The 16,837-nt window shown below is 35.9% G+C and overlaps 1 protein-coding gene across 1 annotated transcript in view; it reads left to right on the top strand.

The window, feature by feature from the left end:
* The window catches only part of LOC108978912 (protein Shroom), a gene marked incomplete at its 5' end in the record, with an annotated part of 254,171 nt that overhangs the window by 67,460 nt on the left and 169,874 nt on the right, over nt 1–16,837 (top strand). The window contains one exon of the mRNA XM_018949426.1: nt 5,245–5,435. Within this exon, the coding sequence (XP_018804971.1) occupies nt 5,245–5,435 (191 nt within the window). The remainder of the gene's footprint in view (nt 1–5,244; nt 5,436–16,837) is intronic.

The raw sequence follows: 16,837 nt of genomic DNA, 5'->3' as shown, positions 1-16,837 counted from the left end.
CTTCTGGGTGTTACAAACTTCGTGACAAAATTAATATACCCTGTTCAGGGTATAAAAATGTATGTGTGATTCTTATTTTTTAATATACATATAATAATTACAACAGCTGATCAAATTTGAACCGGACTGATTCATTTAATTTRCACATGCAAATCGAATCGATAAAGTTTTTTTTGATTTTTTGGTACCTCCTTGTTTCGTGTTCGTTTGTTTAAAATCCTTTTAAATAAAATATTTTTTATAAGGGTTGCCATGGATTGGCTCAACATATGGTTAGCATATGAAGCGGGTCAATGATAGACTCTTACCAAACGACTTGCATCTTTTGCAAAAATTTCGTCGAGYACAGATCGCAAAAGGAAAACTTACCAATGTAACTTTAGACCATTCATTATTCAAATGCTTCATTASTGTTTGCGAGGCATGGGTTTATGAATATGACGTCGAAGATATCCAAAAAGCTCGCTATCTTGCCGTAAATTAGCCGAGACCCAAAAGACCACGTCAAAGTTGCTTAAAAATCAGGCGTATGCTTATTGTTTTCTTGAATTAACATGAAATGATTATCCATGAATTGGTTAAAATATTRAATACCACTATGGTCGTTTTGGGGCGTTTGTCTACATGTAGTAATTTCCCGTAAACTGCCGTATTTGTGGGCAGAAAATTCTTGAACCGCGATATTGCAACGTTGCATTCTAGCCTGATTTTGACCGAGCTCTTGGCCATCGTATTTGCCAGATGTTGCTGTCTGTGTCTATTTTATGCTTCCGAACTGAAAAATCTGCTTCGGGAACGAGCCAAGAGTCCATTGAAGCCATTAAACGTCATTCGATAAACGCACTGAAGTCCATCCAAGCCTAGGCTTATAGACTACTGTTAAATGCAGTCCGGATCAAATTTGATCATATACCATATTGAAAATTATAATTGATAAATATTTGCTACCCTCATAATTTCATAAATATAATATTTAAACTTCAGAAGTTCAAATTTGACTAATAAGCCCTYAATTCGTATTCAATCTCGCTCATAACGCTTATTTATTTCTCTTGCCACAAACTCGCCTAACCCAACACTGTTAAAAACAGAAAGGCAGACCAATAAATAAAAAAGTTGATAAATAAATAACGGTAAATTCTTTCAAGCATTTGAAAATAAAGCAATGAAAAAAGTATACCAATGATTTTCATATTATTTTTTGCCCCAACAATTACGATTTTGCCTCGTATTTTTCACACTTCATTGCTTGATTGCGGTATCATCACTCCGGCTCTGCTCGCTGGCTTGCCGAGTGCGTTTTATTTTATTTGTGCGGCAGCTGGGGAAGCTGACCGTTGGCCATTACTAATGGGCCTAGTGYTTTGTGGTAATGGCTGATACTCTACAGACCAAYTGTTGTTGCTGTGTTGCTGCCACTAGTATTATAACTAATATTATTATTGTTACTGTTGTTGTTGTTGTTAGTGTTGCCATAGTTATTGCTTCGACAGCAGCTGACAATGGGTTGAAGAGCATGACAAATTGTGGTCATTGCTATGTTGATCGTCCGCTTTCGACGGCATTGTTGCTGTAACAACAAAAACTTTTCACCGCTTTTTCTACTTTTCTTAGCATTTTGTATGATTGTTGTTGTTATTACAGCATTGCAAGGCGACCGTTTCTCTACTGTGCGAGGTCATGGTGCTAACGTGGCAATATTTTATGTTTGTAATTGTTGTTTTTGTTGTGAGGAAGTTACTCTAGCTGTTGTTCCAAACGTTTTTTAYGCTTCGGTGTTAATTTGTTGCATAATGCTGCCGCCACGTAATGCCAGCAGCTGAAACGAGCGGCAGCGTACTTCTAGCAGTAAGCGCTGATCACTTTTTATTTGTGTTGCAGCAGCGTTAATCCGCTTTTGCCACGCACTTCGTGTGGTCAACCTCTATTCGATGMTCATCATTGGCCAGCAATCAAGCGATCGCTGCTCATTTGTGATCGATGAATTAGGTGAGAAAGGAAATCGAACTTCCATGGTGTGTTTTTTTAACGGATATAAATATGTATAATATATGTATATATGTATGTATAATATGTATATACATATATTATATATCAGTAGCATAGACTTATAACTATATATGTTTATTATTGTGTTTTTTTTTTAATTATTCATTTTTTTCAATCCCATCATGAAATTTCCTTGGAAACACCCCCAAAAAATTTCACTGAAAATTTGAGTCCATGTAAAAATTTTCCATAGAAAATACAGACAATCGTAATTTTTTGTCTTTAAATCTCTATAGCTCAGAGGCATTTTAAGGCATCGCTTTGACTTTACACTCATATTCCTCAGAATTGAACACTCTACAAAAGTGCACATTGCGACAAAGTCGAAACTCACACCGGCGAGGTAGTACGGGGTCTATTTTTTTATATATTTCGTAAATGACAAGAGCTATAGAAAAATGTACAAGACAAACTTGTACACAATTTTATTTGCTACAAAAAAGATCTGAGACCAAAAACGCTATCATTAAAACCTCTCGAGATATTCGGCTTTTTAAATAAGACTGTAGGAATTTTCATAGATTTTTGTTTACATRCCATCTATTAAAAAATCTATAATGCAGTGATGTGTCTGTGGGAATCAAGTGGCCAATTCCAAAGAGAAGAACTTTGACCCTTCAGAACAACGCCAGGGCATAAAGATCGATACTGACTCRCCAGAAGCTCCGGGAGCTTGGCTGGGAGGTTGCATCAATCATATAGTCCGGATTTAGATTGATACCAAATGCTTATTTTCCGTTCGTGTTTATTGCAAATGATTTTGGTGGCGGATAGTTTGCCTCAAAAGRTATCTGAAGCTTGTGAAAATCGACTGYTCAAGTKTTTTGCCAAGAACGTTTTTGCTAAGAAACGTAAATACAAACTGAAAGTTTAATGTGGCTYTAGGTCTGTTGGAATCATCGGTCCGTACTTCTTTCGAAATAAAGCTGGTTACACCGCTAATCGGTATAAATCGATGATAACCACCTTTTTATGGCCGCAATTGGAAGCAATTGATCTTGAACACATCTGGTTTCAAGAAGATTCTCCAAATAATTGCGAGAAAAGTTTGGAGACTCGATTATTTCAAGAAATTGTGACATTGAATGAAAGCTCCTAACAGGCTTAAGTCAGTTCTAATGATCTCAAAGTAAACTACATCTTAAATAAATCTTGCAGYACGGGCATTTCAGATACTGTTCTCAGAAGGCAATACGGGTTTCTGAAAAAAGAATCTGCGAATATGGATGTAAGTATATTATACTCACCAGGTTACCAAAAGCATGTTTACTAACAGAGCATTTACTAGTACAAAATATTATGTACTTTGAAAGTTCCAAGAATCATCTCTACGGGTAGCCAAAAAATAATTACATACATATGTATGTATATGAAATATCAAATAGAAAATTGCACTCAACCTCTACGTTATGGCAGACCTGGCTTTATACTATAAGGCATAAGGAAGAAAATTAGACTATCGACGAGAAGAATATTATAAATGACCTGGTCTCTAATTTGAAGAGAARTAAGTGACAAAGAAGAGATTTTATCAGAATCGAGAAGTATTTTTTGGCTTTCCAGTATATTACCCAATGGAGCTTAAAGACGATCCAATGTAAAAAAAATTATATAGAAATTGAGACAAAAATTATGGACTTTTTTCTCTGGTTATGTCATTGAGCCCAAGAGCAACAATGTATAGAAAAATGTAAAATACAGAAAAAAAAAATTATTCAAATATTTTACAAGTAGAAGCCTCTAGACAGCTATTCCTGTAATTATGAACACTGGTCTACCACTTAGTCAGCGGATGATATGTTTTAAGACGCATGAAGATTCTTATAATATACAATGCATCGGAGCAAATGTGCCTAATGATGCAGCAATTTATTTCTAACGGCTTCTAGAAACATAAAACACACACATGAACAACAAMAATGTACATATGTATGCATATAAGAAGAAAAACATAAAGGCCAACAAAGAGAACAAGAACAACCAAAGCTTCGCTAATAAAACCAACAATGACAACAGCAATAGTAGCAGCAACAATAACAACAAYACTTAAGAGCAYGCATTTCACWTTGGAGTTGCCACCTWTTGTTGTTGTTRCTGCTACACTGCACTGCACTGTTGTTGTTGTAAGTAGTCTTTTGGTACAGCTGTTCTAGCAGCTTATGGCTGGAGGTATGTTGCAAGAATTTCAAGAGCGCACATAACCGTTTATGTGGCAACAAACAAACGAACTGCAAGCCACAACAGCAACAACAACAATGACAGCAATAGAGGAAGTAGGAGAGCAAATAAAATGAAAAACAAGGGCATGCAACAGCGCGCGATTACGCACTACTGACCGGCTGTTGCCACTGCCATAAACTGCTAAGGCAACTGCGGCAACTATGATGACGACGGCAACTGGCGGCCAGCAACCTTTTGAGCAACGGAAGCTGTGCCAACGTGCCACCGTGCAACGCACTTACGCACATGTACACGAAGTAGCAAGTMCAATAACAATAACAACAACAACAGTAGCAACGGTGGTAGCATAACAAAGCGACGTGGCACTCGGAACACTAATCAATATTGGCAGCGTCATCAGCGTTATCGGTGCACGCCGCAACTTATGCAATGAGTTGTTGTTGTTGCATTTATGTATGTATATGTGGCATGCTATTTCAGCTTAAACTAACGCAATACGCACTGACATTGCCACTGACTTCACGTTGCGGCATGTTGCCACTCCTTCCGCTGTGGCAACGTGTTATAATTGTTGTTGTAAATAGTTTAGTTACAAGCGTCGGCAGTGTTGCTCTAGCTGTTTCTACAATTCGTTTTGTTTACTTATTCTAACACGCATTTTATTAAATTGTTGTGGCAACACCAACAGTGGCAGCAGCWGCATTCATGCAACGCACAAAATTACGCAGAATGTTAGTTAGCGGTCGCCAGCGCTCCAGCTCCAGCCAGACGCACAATAAACAATCCAGTTAGCCGGTTAACTGCTTGTTGCTGCCACTTTAGTTTWTAAGTGCTGCGTGCAACAWGCATTATATACATATATATTTACATATGCATAAGCAGGGAAAACAACTTGCCACCAACTCAATCAATCTTTAACCCGCACAAATACACACACMCATACATACATRTACWYATTTGCTTSCTTTTACTTATTCTATATTTTTCTTCTTCTTCTCCGTTGTCCATTTACAGGATGACATGAGCGATCAGTGCAGCCTCACACAAGCCGGCCTCGAGGAGTACAACATACGCGCCTCATCCTATTACGATCAGCCAGCCATGTTGTTCCATCATCAGAAGCAATCGTCGTATGCACAATCGGAGGGGTATCACAGTTATGTCTCCAGTTCGGATTCCAGCTCGGCCACGCCATTCCTGGACAGGTGAGTTTTGCCTTGTCGCAATCAATGCACATCACAAACACACACACGCACACATACACAGGAGTGTGTCGTTTGTGTTGTAGCTGTTGCTCGCATTTGGCCCATTGGTGCGCGGCTGTTGCGCCGTTGGCTATCTATCGCCCGTTGGCTTTTGGCTGCCGGCCGTTTGTTATTTGTCGTTTGGCCATTTCTGTTTATTTTTGGATTATTGATGTTGTAAGTTGTTGTTGTTGTTTAGTTGCCAGCGTGTATTTAGTGATTTGTTGCACGTTCGCAGCGTTTATTTGTAGTTACATGCCAGCCGTTTGCTTATATATTGCGCGTTGCAAGATGCTCTCGCAGACATTGCTTGCATGGAATGTGACAATTGTGGTCTTTGTTTTTGCTGTCACGAAATGCTTGCCATACAGCTGGAATGCGTTTGCGTTGATGTTTTATTTAATTGATTGAAAAAAGCWGCCTTTTAAGAAGTGCTATCATAAAAAGGAGGCAGAGAAAAGTTTAATATAAAAGAGAACTGTTTGAAGAGCCAGCAAGATTTCGTAGATCGTCATAATATTTCTCCAACTTTCGGCTGCTACCAGGCACATAACATTTTTGGAGCCACTGTACCATTAGAACAATTTATATAATCAGTTAGAGATAATTGAGTCATATCTAATATCTCTCCGACGACGGAGTTGTGAGTGGGAAGAAGTCGTTGTAGGATTCTTTACGAATGGCCGTAAAGCTTACTGTCAGAGCTCTCTATCAACTCCAGCTTCAGACTTACTGACTATTGCAGTGTTTTCCAAGCCAAAGGAGCAGCCATTAACGTAGCAATAGATTTGCAGCCTCCTTCAGAGAAATTACYATTCATTTAGGTAGCAGAACGTCGATACTAGCCTTGAACTCATTAACAGTGCGTTGAGGGCTGGTCAAGGAGTGCCTAACCCCGYWATCAATAGYATCGAGTGTCTCTGTGTTAAGACTGGCCAATGCAAAGCCGCAGGAAATTGTAAAGCGTGTCAGTGCGCTCCTATCCTCTTGTGATCTACTACTAGATAGCTGGGCACCGCGGAAGCTTGGCCAGCCCAGGGCCATCATCGGTACATGCAAAGGACTATATGAGCAGGGTAGAAGAGGACACGTGAAAATTTTCCGATCTACATATTCCTTTAAAACTGACGGACTAGTCGGCGTATATGGAAACAGACRGATCAGGCTAAATCGACTGTTCAGATTATAATTACTACTTTGTTTATTATACGGTACAAAAGAAACTATGAAGACAATGAAAGATTTAGATTCCGGTCAATATGACTTAGCATCAAGTTAGCCGGTTTAATAAAAGCATGGCGTAGCTAGGTCTGTATGCAATTTTCTTTATGACGCTCTAAATTTTAAACCTCTAAACTACTCAAAGAGACATGTTATAAAAAATTTCGGGGGATATTATAATAAAACTGAAGCTAAACTAAAGTAAATCTTATTATATACGAGGTGTGTTTAAAAAGTATCGTGAATTTTGTGTTTTTTTCAAAAATTATTTATTTGTTCATGAATATCTACTTTGTGCCCTTCAAAGTAATCCCCATGAGATATTATACACTTGTGCCAACGGTTTTCCAATCTTCGAAGCACTTCAAAAAATAATTTTTTTTTATCTTCTTCAGCTCCTCCCTCGATGCCGTCTTTATCTCGTCAAGAGAAGCGTAACGTCGTCCTTTCGTGGGCCTCTTCAGTTTAGGGAACAAGAAAAAGTCACAGGGTGCCAGATCTGGGGAACACGGTGGCTGCGGCATCATTAGTGTGTTGTTTTTGGCCAAAATGTAGTGTGTTGTCGTTGCCACAAGCAACGATGTATGAGCAGGGGCGTTATCGTGGTGCAAAAGCCAATWTTTGTCGGCATAAGTGAGAGACATGAGTACCAACATAACGTAACAAAAATTCGAAATTCGAATATACGTAACCCGCGAAAATTCAAAATTCGCGATACTTTTTGAACACACCTCGTATATATAATATTGGTCCGATAGTATATACTTAGCCTACAAATGAAAGAAAACTTTGCAAAGGCGATATACTGGCTCCCTACGTAGTCTCGTTTTAGCGATTCTGCTACTTCTCTAACGCGCCTGATTCTTTTCTGACGGTCTACAAAGTCATGAAGGTGATACCCTCTTCAGTCCATACAGTTTTGTATCGCACAGAAAAAGTTTGGAGATTATGTTGAATAGGGTATCAGGACCCAAACTAATTTGACCAGTTTGGCATTGGCCACAGGAGAGGAGTGATCTAGGGCGTTGTCATGATAGAAAAGCCTTTACCATCTGGGGCCAAATAAATCGTTGGAATAAAGCCCAGTGATCCTTCTTCAGTTAGTCAATGTTGATTTCAGCTTGGACATCCAAGTAAACTTTGCTCATCACCCTAACTGCCAACATGACATTCATAGTCTCCTTCTGACCACCATCGATGAGTAAGACGCCTTGTTTACATCCTCCCTTTGATTGCATGTCTAAGTGAACTTCACTGTTCCTCGGTCTGTGAAGTCTTTGGACTAACGTTTACAGCGTCCAAGCGCTTTTTGATTTAACTTCCGAAGACAAAGAACGCCTTCCCACGTTGGGAAATATTGGATCGGTAGAAATTTAGAAGCAGATAGAATTTTTATAGTGAATTTTTGGGTAGGCTAAGTACTTATCGAATCATCCTAGTTCAATTAACATTTTTTGGAGAGTGGCCCCTTATTCAATTCTACTAGTCTGTAGACACTTCAAAAATAAAAATACCCTAGTATTTTCCCATTATATATATATGTATTATGTATGTATATAGAAATTTCATATTATCCGCAACAATTTTAGCAGAGTTGCCAACAAAATGTATATTATTAAAAGTATTAAGTAATAATATAAAAAATGCTTTAATATCAAATAGTTCATTTTTAAAATATTTTTTTTTCCCCCATAGTTACCATATTTTAACTTTCTTTAAACTCAAAGCCTTTATGTTTAACAGAGTGGATGTTCTCAAAATTTTTAAAAAAATACGTTGGCTGAAATTTTTTRTCAAGCAGAGTTTGTAGTGTCAAAAAACTGTCAATAATTGTGTTATGAAATTTTTTTGGACAAAGTTGCCACCTTTTAATATTATTTATACAGTTAAAAATGATATTTTATGTTAAACGCAGTGGGTAGTGTCAAAAAAGTTTGTATACTCACTTGTTTTCTGAAAAATGTTTGTGACAGTGTTGCCACTTTTTTGACAATCCAGTTAAAAGTACAACTTTTTTGTTATACAGTGTCGAAACAAATGTTTTCTGAACATTTTTTTGTTTTTTTTTTGACACATAAATGTTTTCTGAACATTTTTTTTTTTACTGAGTTGCCACTTTTTTATATGAATTTTCCGGTTAGAAATAAAACTTTTGTGCTTCAGAAAATGGGAAGAGCTAAAATATAAAGTAATTATTTTTCCAAATATTTTTTGAAAGAGTTGAGTTTTTATTTTAAATATTTTGTGTCTAACAGAGTTGCCACTTATTAACTTTTATTACCCAGTCAGAAATATATGTTTTTCTATTTAACACAGTGCGTAAGGCAAAAAACAAAAAAAAAAAATATTTTTATATGAAATTTTTTTACAATAGACTTGCCAACCTAATAAACAATTTGTCCATAAATAAAAGTTCACATAGAAAAGTGTTATGGTTGCATATGTAAATAACCATAACAACAACTGTAATTATTTTAACGGCGGCATGTCTTAAGTCATTTGCCGCACTTCCTCAAGAACCACACGTTCATGTTGTTAAAAATCGGCGAGCATAATTTCTCAAACCTTCCGGCTACGACTTCAATGTCGCTGCTTTGCAATAACTTGGCACTTAGCATATGTGGCACTTTGGCGCATGCGTGCATACACGGCATAACTTTATCACGCTTACCTGTGTATGTTAATACATACTGAAATTATGCATATGTGTGTGTATTCAATAAGAGACGACAAGTAAAAGCACATGCAGAAGTACCATTCACCTTTATGAAGGCTTATGCRTACATACATACATACATCTAAACAAGTACTCTTACCTACACACGTCATATTGTGTCTTACGCACTTAAGCGACACTCAAGCTTCTATGAGGAYGCGTTATAATGGCGCTCAAAGTGGTTGGCCGGCAGCTTGTGCGGCTGCGCCTAGCCTGATGAGGTGTTTGGAATTATTTATGCAACATTGTACATATATGTATGCGTATGTATGTGYGAGCGTGCAGCTGCTGTGACAGCCTCAAAGGTTTATGGATTTGGTGGTCAGCGGCGCAAACGCGGTTGCTCGCATGCGTGCGCTTGTGGTTTTTCTTACTCCGCGCCTGCGCTGCCGCCGCATRCAACGCATYAAGCGAGTCTGTAAATATATACMTACAGATACATAGATTTATTGCAGCACTCAGTGGTTTTCTAGTTTTTTTCAGTGTCATGTGCAACTACTTGCACGAGAGTGTGTGTGCGTACGCATGTCAGCGATTTCCTGAAGTGCCACTTGCGCGCTATTTGACGCTTGACCATGCCAAGATTGCGCGTCCGCAACAACAGCAACAACGGTGGCGGCGCTCATAAATATGCATTTAAAAGCGTTTGTGTAATTAATGTTATGTTGCTGTCGTTCAACACGTTTGAATTGCTTACAACATTGCGTAGATTGCTACTAAACCAAGTTGCTTTATTTGTTTTTAAATATTTTTATTTTTTTTTTAATTTTTTTTTTGTTCACTCCGCAGCTGTGTTACTTAAACTAGCACTTGAAATGCAAATACAGCATTAAAGTATAGTTCAATATTAACTTACATACAGACATGGTTATTTGTTGGCGTGTAAATTATATATTAAAGTAGTTTTTCTTGATTAAAATATTCTGTAATGTATTTTATTAATTCTTTTCCTATACTCAAAATATTATTGCAAGTTTGGTATGCAAAAAGTATTTCATCCATAAATTTAAACTGATTAAGCAGAAAATAGAAGCTTCTGTTAAATTTTCGGAAAAAAAAACAATAATTAGGGAATTATGTACTCACCACGCGTTGAATTTTAGGAAATTCATGAATTCTTTCCCAGATAAGGATTTGTGTCAGGTAAAGCTGAAATAAAGAATAAAACTTTATAATATATTATAGCTCAAGATGAAATCACAAAAAACAATTAAGAAAGAGCTAATTTCGGGTGCAACCGAACATTTTTTAATCTTGCAACTTGAAAAAATTAAAACCAGGCGAATACTTTAAGGTGTAAAAACAATACGTAGAGTAAAGTCAACCGGATGTTCGAAAATCCAGATATTAGTTACATGCRCGCTAGGCCAAGTTCTTGCTCAAATTTAACTATTTTTGRCGCAAAKATACACTGTTATGTTTAAAAYACGCTCACTTATTTCCACTGAGRTAACTCACATRTTGGCCGATATATGCGGTACAAAGTTAGCCGGAAGTTCGATTATCTTTATTTTAAGTACATGGGGGCTAAGGAAAGTTATTATCCGATTCAACCCGTTTCTGACATACAGGCATATCATTATAAGAGAAGGATCATCCCTTAATTTCAGTTATAAGTATATATCGCAAGTCAACTATAGGTACTGTAGTCTAAATATCCGGTACCTAGGGATCTGAACAGTTTTTCTTGGATTTTAATAAATATTTTAGTGGCACACACTAAATACATTATTAGTGCAAAGGGTTATTAAATTATATTAATTGATTTTGATATTTGTGTACTGGAAACTGAACGAATSAAGTTATTGGTTTTTGTCCGATTTCGCTCATTTTCACAACCAGAAATAGAAATACAACACACCAAATTTTGTCGAAATCGCTCAATCGTCAGATCTCAAGATATGGGATCTCACCAAAAAGTGAGCGGWGCAAGGCCCATCGTCCAATTTTCACACCGGCTCTCATAAAGCTCTCTCATACCTTCTTGGTGGTAAAATCTAATGTATCTGGTTTATTGAATTATTGATTTATTGTGCTTTTAGAAGTTTTTAACAGTACCGTTATATGGGAAGTGAGAGGGTTATCCTCCGATTTCATCCATTTTCACAATATTTGTAGGAGTTATTATAATATTTGCGCGGAGCGAATTTGGTTGTAGTAGCTTARGTGGTTTGRGATATATATACAYTAAACTTATTAKAGGGCGGGGCTACGCCTCCTTTTTCACATTTTTTTTTTTCAAATGTGTCCCTGTCTACTGCGATCCCCTGTGCCAAATATGACTTTTATATCTTAATTTAGTGYTTGGTAATGACATTTTATACATAGATTTTCTGTAAATGGCGATTTGTGGGCGTGGCAGTGGTATACACTCTTAACTAAGAAATTCTGAAATTTTTTAAAAAACTTAAAATTCGGCCATTGCGACGCCATTTCCAGTGACCCCTCGGAAGAGTCCGATTTGGCAGGATAACTCTTTTTAGCCAAAACCTTAATTTAGAACTCGGAAGGAGCGAAAAAACTGAAAAGTGGATTTTTGGCAGACATTTTTAGAAAAAAAAAAACCAAAATTTCCCGACATTTTTTTTTTTTTCAAATAGTTGTAATCGAAAAAAATCCCTCGTCCAAGTCTTTAAGAATTGTTTTTCAAAGATCTGTGTAAAATTTCATGAAGATCGGTTGAGTAGTTCACGAAAAATCTTGCCAACCGACTTCAAAAACGAGTTTTCGAGTAAATCGGACTTATAGACGGCAGACTTAGCTTAGCTAGCCTCCTTGCGCTCAAGTTCTCAAGGCTGTATTTCCGTAGCTATTACTCGGATAAACTTGAAAATTTAGTGCAATATTCTATATTTGTTGTAGAATCTGTCTCTTATACACATCTAGATGTGTATAAGAGACAGCGCCATTCCCAGTGACCCCTCGGAAGAGTCCGATTTGGCAGGATAACTCTTTTTAGCCAAAACCTTAACTTAGAACTGGGACGGAGGGAAAAAACTGAAAAGTGGATTTTTGGCAGACATTTTTAGAAAAAAAAACCAAAATTTCCCGACATTTTTTTTTCAAATAGTTGTAATCGAAAAAAATCCCTCGTCCAAATCTGTAAGAATTGTTTTTCAAAGATCTGTGTAAAATTTCATGAAGATCGGTTGAGTAGTTGACGAAAAATCTTGCCAACCGACTTCAAAAAAGAGTTTTCGAGTAAATCGGGCTTATAGACGGCAGACTTAGCTTAGCTAGCCTCGAGCGCTCAAGTTCTCAAGGCTTTATTTCCATAGCTATTACTCGGATAAACTTGAAAATTTAGTGCAATATTCTATATTTCCCGTTTCCCAAAAAAGTTAACATTTTATTAACACTTTATTGTTAATTGAACTATGAKCAAATATGACCCGGACTGCAATTAAATTGCACTCTAATCGATATTTACCATGGATGAGTTTGCTTAGAATTTTAGTTTCTAATGAAACCACGGCTCTGAAATAGTTAAAAATTTTGCAGAAGTGTTTTGAGAAGTCTAGTTTATCATGAACACAAGCATTTGTGTTACACAAAGCATGCGAGTTGTGCAACCACCCTGTTAAGATAACACTGAAAACGTTAAAGAAATAGTGCTTAAAAAAAAATAATAGAAAGAACCATMATTTTGCATTTTGTTTAAAGTTTTGTTTATGTTGGGAGTTAATGCTAGACTCCTACTAAAACTCTTGAATCTTCTGCAAAAAGGACATAGATTTGAGGTCGCAAATTAAAAGCTTGACTAACATAGCTGAGGACCCTACATCCATCAGAGGCATCAATACTGATGACCAAACGTGGGTTTAGGAACGACCTTCAAGTGCCTTCAGCGAAATTTGATATTTTGTGCAACATCACATTTTACTAGCGCCATTTGCTAGATGTTGAACACTTTCAATATGCCGTCGAAAATACTAAAATTCGCTGAAGGCACTGATGGTACCTCAAAAAAATTACATTTTTTTCAGTACGGGTCAACTTTGATCAGATGTGTTAAAAAWTTTCCCGAGGAGGTATTCTCAAGTATAATATTATCACTAAATTGTACTCTCAAATTCTACAGAAAGCAATAAACTATTATTTTCAACAACCACATGTAGAACTAGCACTCTCTATCTTTCTCTCTCTCTCTCTCTTTCACAAACTATAGACTACAGATACCACATGGAATTCTTTTCCGACAACACATCAGTTGACACCTTTTCCCGTCTCTCTCTATTTCTCACACTCTCTSTCAAACTCACATCCGGTTGGTTGGTTTTAGTAAGGTAGTAAGAATGTGTGGGGTGCAAATTAATAATGCGTCGCCGTTGACACCGCAATATTCGAAAATTATCTACGAATSTACAATTTCACACCCACTCAGCTGGGAGCTTTATTATTGAAATCCAAATGCAATATTTTATATGCGCGACAAGACGAAGGCAGATAAAGAAATAAGTGGCAACACATGAAAGCACATACCCATCTGGCCAAGATGCCAGACAGACTAGGCAAACAAACAGCAATAATAACTGCAACAAAAACAACAACAATTAAATGCAACAATATTCATAAGCATGTTTGGAATGCGGCTGCTTTAGGCGTCCACCGTTGGACAGACAGCTCAGAGGCAGACACTCCAATGATTGCGACCAATCCAAAGTCCAAACTAAATAACATAAATGTCTGTATGTATGTATGTGTATATGGTTGGTGTAGAGTAAATGTAAGAAGTGTCATAAACACACACTGCAAATCGGCGCAAGGCATTAGAATGAAATTTGTTGCAAGTTATTGCCMCAGTTGGTACACAATACTCGTACAAATCGACTGCCCAGACATTTATTGATRTTGCGGCGTATTTGCTTGATTTGAATTTATTTTTATGATCGAAGTTGATTCGCGAATTATGGTCATAAGCCRCACGCTTGACGCCTTGACTGACTCGCTGACTRAGTGGATGGACAGTTGTGCGCCGTTTGCGGCATACACAAATCGCATTTTGCGCTGTGTTTGTTGCTGTGAAACACACTGGGTGTTTGACGAGAACTTTACGGAATTCAAAACAATTTCTTTTGTCATTCGTTTTGTATGTTTGTAGTTGGTAATGAGGCGTGTGTGCTCGGATTGCGTTATTGGAATGGCATGTCGCACTGGTTGTTGGTGTGAATGAGGGCATTCGAATGCGTGTGCAATACTCACACGGCCTCTGAAGTAAAATTTGTGACATATATTATAGAAACTGTTGGCTGTAGTAGTTTGTTAGCAGCATTGAAGTGGGTTCTTTCGATTGCGGGGAAAAGCTGGTGAACTTTCTTAGGTGTCTTAGCGGTTTAAGCTCGTCTGAAAAGGCCTTCAGTTCCTTAAGAGATTTTGTTTCGAATTTTTTCGGTTTCAATTGATTCATTTCACTCTTTTCTAGGACAGTTTTGACACCATTTCCATAAATCAAAATCTCGGGACCAGAAATGATGCGTATTTCAGTTACTTTACCAATTACCTCTTTTGAGACCTCTACTCAACGAGATTTCAGGTCTTTTGTAGAATAACGAAAAAATTTGCATTGAAAACTATATTTTTTAATATTTTTCCTTGGAAAAGCTTCATAATTAAGAAGCAATTTAGCAACCTATGGGAGAGAAGCTTAAGGCACCAATACTTAAAGGTTAAACATCAAATATTCCATGTCTCCATTTCACTAACCATCGCTGTATGCCTAGCATATGCTTAGCATTTACTAATCAATTTGCTTATTTTTACTTTTTTTCATATCTTCTCTAAGAGCACATAAGCTGACAAGCGGCGCTTAATGTCGATCAGCTGTTTAGTTTAAATAAATTACGAAAAATATCGTACAAAAAATAGCGCAAAAGTAAAATAAAATATTATATCTGTAAATCGGGTGCTTGAGCAAAAAACGAAAAACATCAGCAACAACATCATTGAATAATAAAAAAGTTAATAAAATAAACAAGTCAGTCAACAAATCACTCAGTCGCGCCACAACCGACTCCGATCACTCATGTCAGCATATTTCATTCTTTTCACACCATCTACAAATATTTTACATTAGCCACATATAACAACAACAATTATAGTAAAAACAACAACAATAATAATAACAACAATAATCACAATAATAATAATAATAACAGCAGCAATAATAGAAAACCAGCTTTAAATTGTCTTATTCATGGAGTAAATAATGCTGTAAGACACTTTATTTAATTTTTATATTTTTATTTTATTTTTTTTAAATATTTATTATTCTATGTGATAGATGTAGGTACATATATATGTATAAAAAATTGTTATTCTATCTACTGGCACATTTTATGATTTCGAGTGCGAACAATTGAAGTGGACTTTTTAATTATTATTTTTGTTGTATTATTTAAAATTTTTTTTTTTTTCAATTGAATTATTTGATCTTTTTACTTACTTACTTTCATTTTTTGATTTTGTTGTCTTTATTCTTTACTATTTATTTAATTTGTATTTCCGCAAAATAGTAAAAATATATTTTTGTCATTGCTTTCATTGTTTTGTTTCTTTCTGACTTATTTTTGTTTTTTAAGTTTTTCTCTTTCTGTTGCTTTTTTATATTTTTTCTTGTCGGTGGCGCGTAATTGCCAATGTTAACATTTTATTGGTTGTATAACAATTACATTAAAAGCTATGACAATTATGGCTGTTAGTAATACAAAGAATAAGGAAGAACTTCAAAATTATATTTTTTCTTTGTTAGCTAGAAATTAAAAAAATGATAATAACATTTTCTTTGATAAAATTTTTTAAAATTATTTTTGAGATTTTAGATTTGTGTGAATGAAGAAACAAACTCATGATTATTTCTAGACTGCATTCTATTAATAAATTTTTCAAAATTGTTTTAAAATATTTTTGGAAATTTTCTTTTAATTAATTCAGTTTTAATATTTTATATTTAACTGCTTCTCTTATTAAAATTACTTTATTTTATTTTAATTTGTTTTATTTCATTTTATTTTATTGTAAGTTGTTTTATTTTTTTATTTAAAGTTTATCTTATCTTTTTATTTTATTGTTGGTAATAATAATTCTAAACAACTTTGGGTAAGAGACTATGGGTCTAAAATTAGAAGCAAGTAATCGATTTTTAGGTCGAAGTTTAAAAATTTGAACAATTGATATAGCCGTCCGATGTGACAGATTCCAATTAACAGAATATCAAATTGCAGTTACGCAGTAAGTTCGTTTATCTCGAAAACTAACAAACAAACTTTTATGATCCTTAAACAACTGTGTCTTAAAAATAGCTGTGTAGCTTGAAACCTGTTTTACACCCATAGTCTCTTAGTGTTATTCAGAATGAAAAGTAGGTAATTTCCCGCATATACGATTTTCCCTGTAAAACAAACTACACAACTGTACATATACATTTTTT

This window comes from Bactrocera latifrons, unplaced genomic scaffold (assembly GCF_001853355.1).
Source record: "Bactrocera latifrons isolate USDA-ARS-PBARC rearing strain unplaced genomic scaffold, ASM185335v1 scaffold_13, whole genome shotgun sequence".
Classification (NCBI taxonomy): domain Eukaryota; kingdom Metazoa; phylum Arthropoda; class Insecta; order Diptera; family Tephritidae; genus Bactrocera; species Bactrocera latifrons.
The sequence above is the reverse complement of the archived record's forward strand: the minus strand, read 5'-3'. Positions and strand labels throughout refer to the sequence as shown.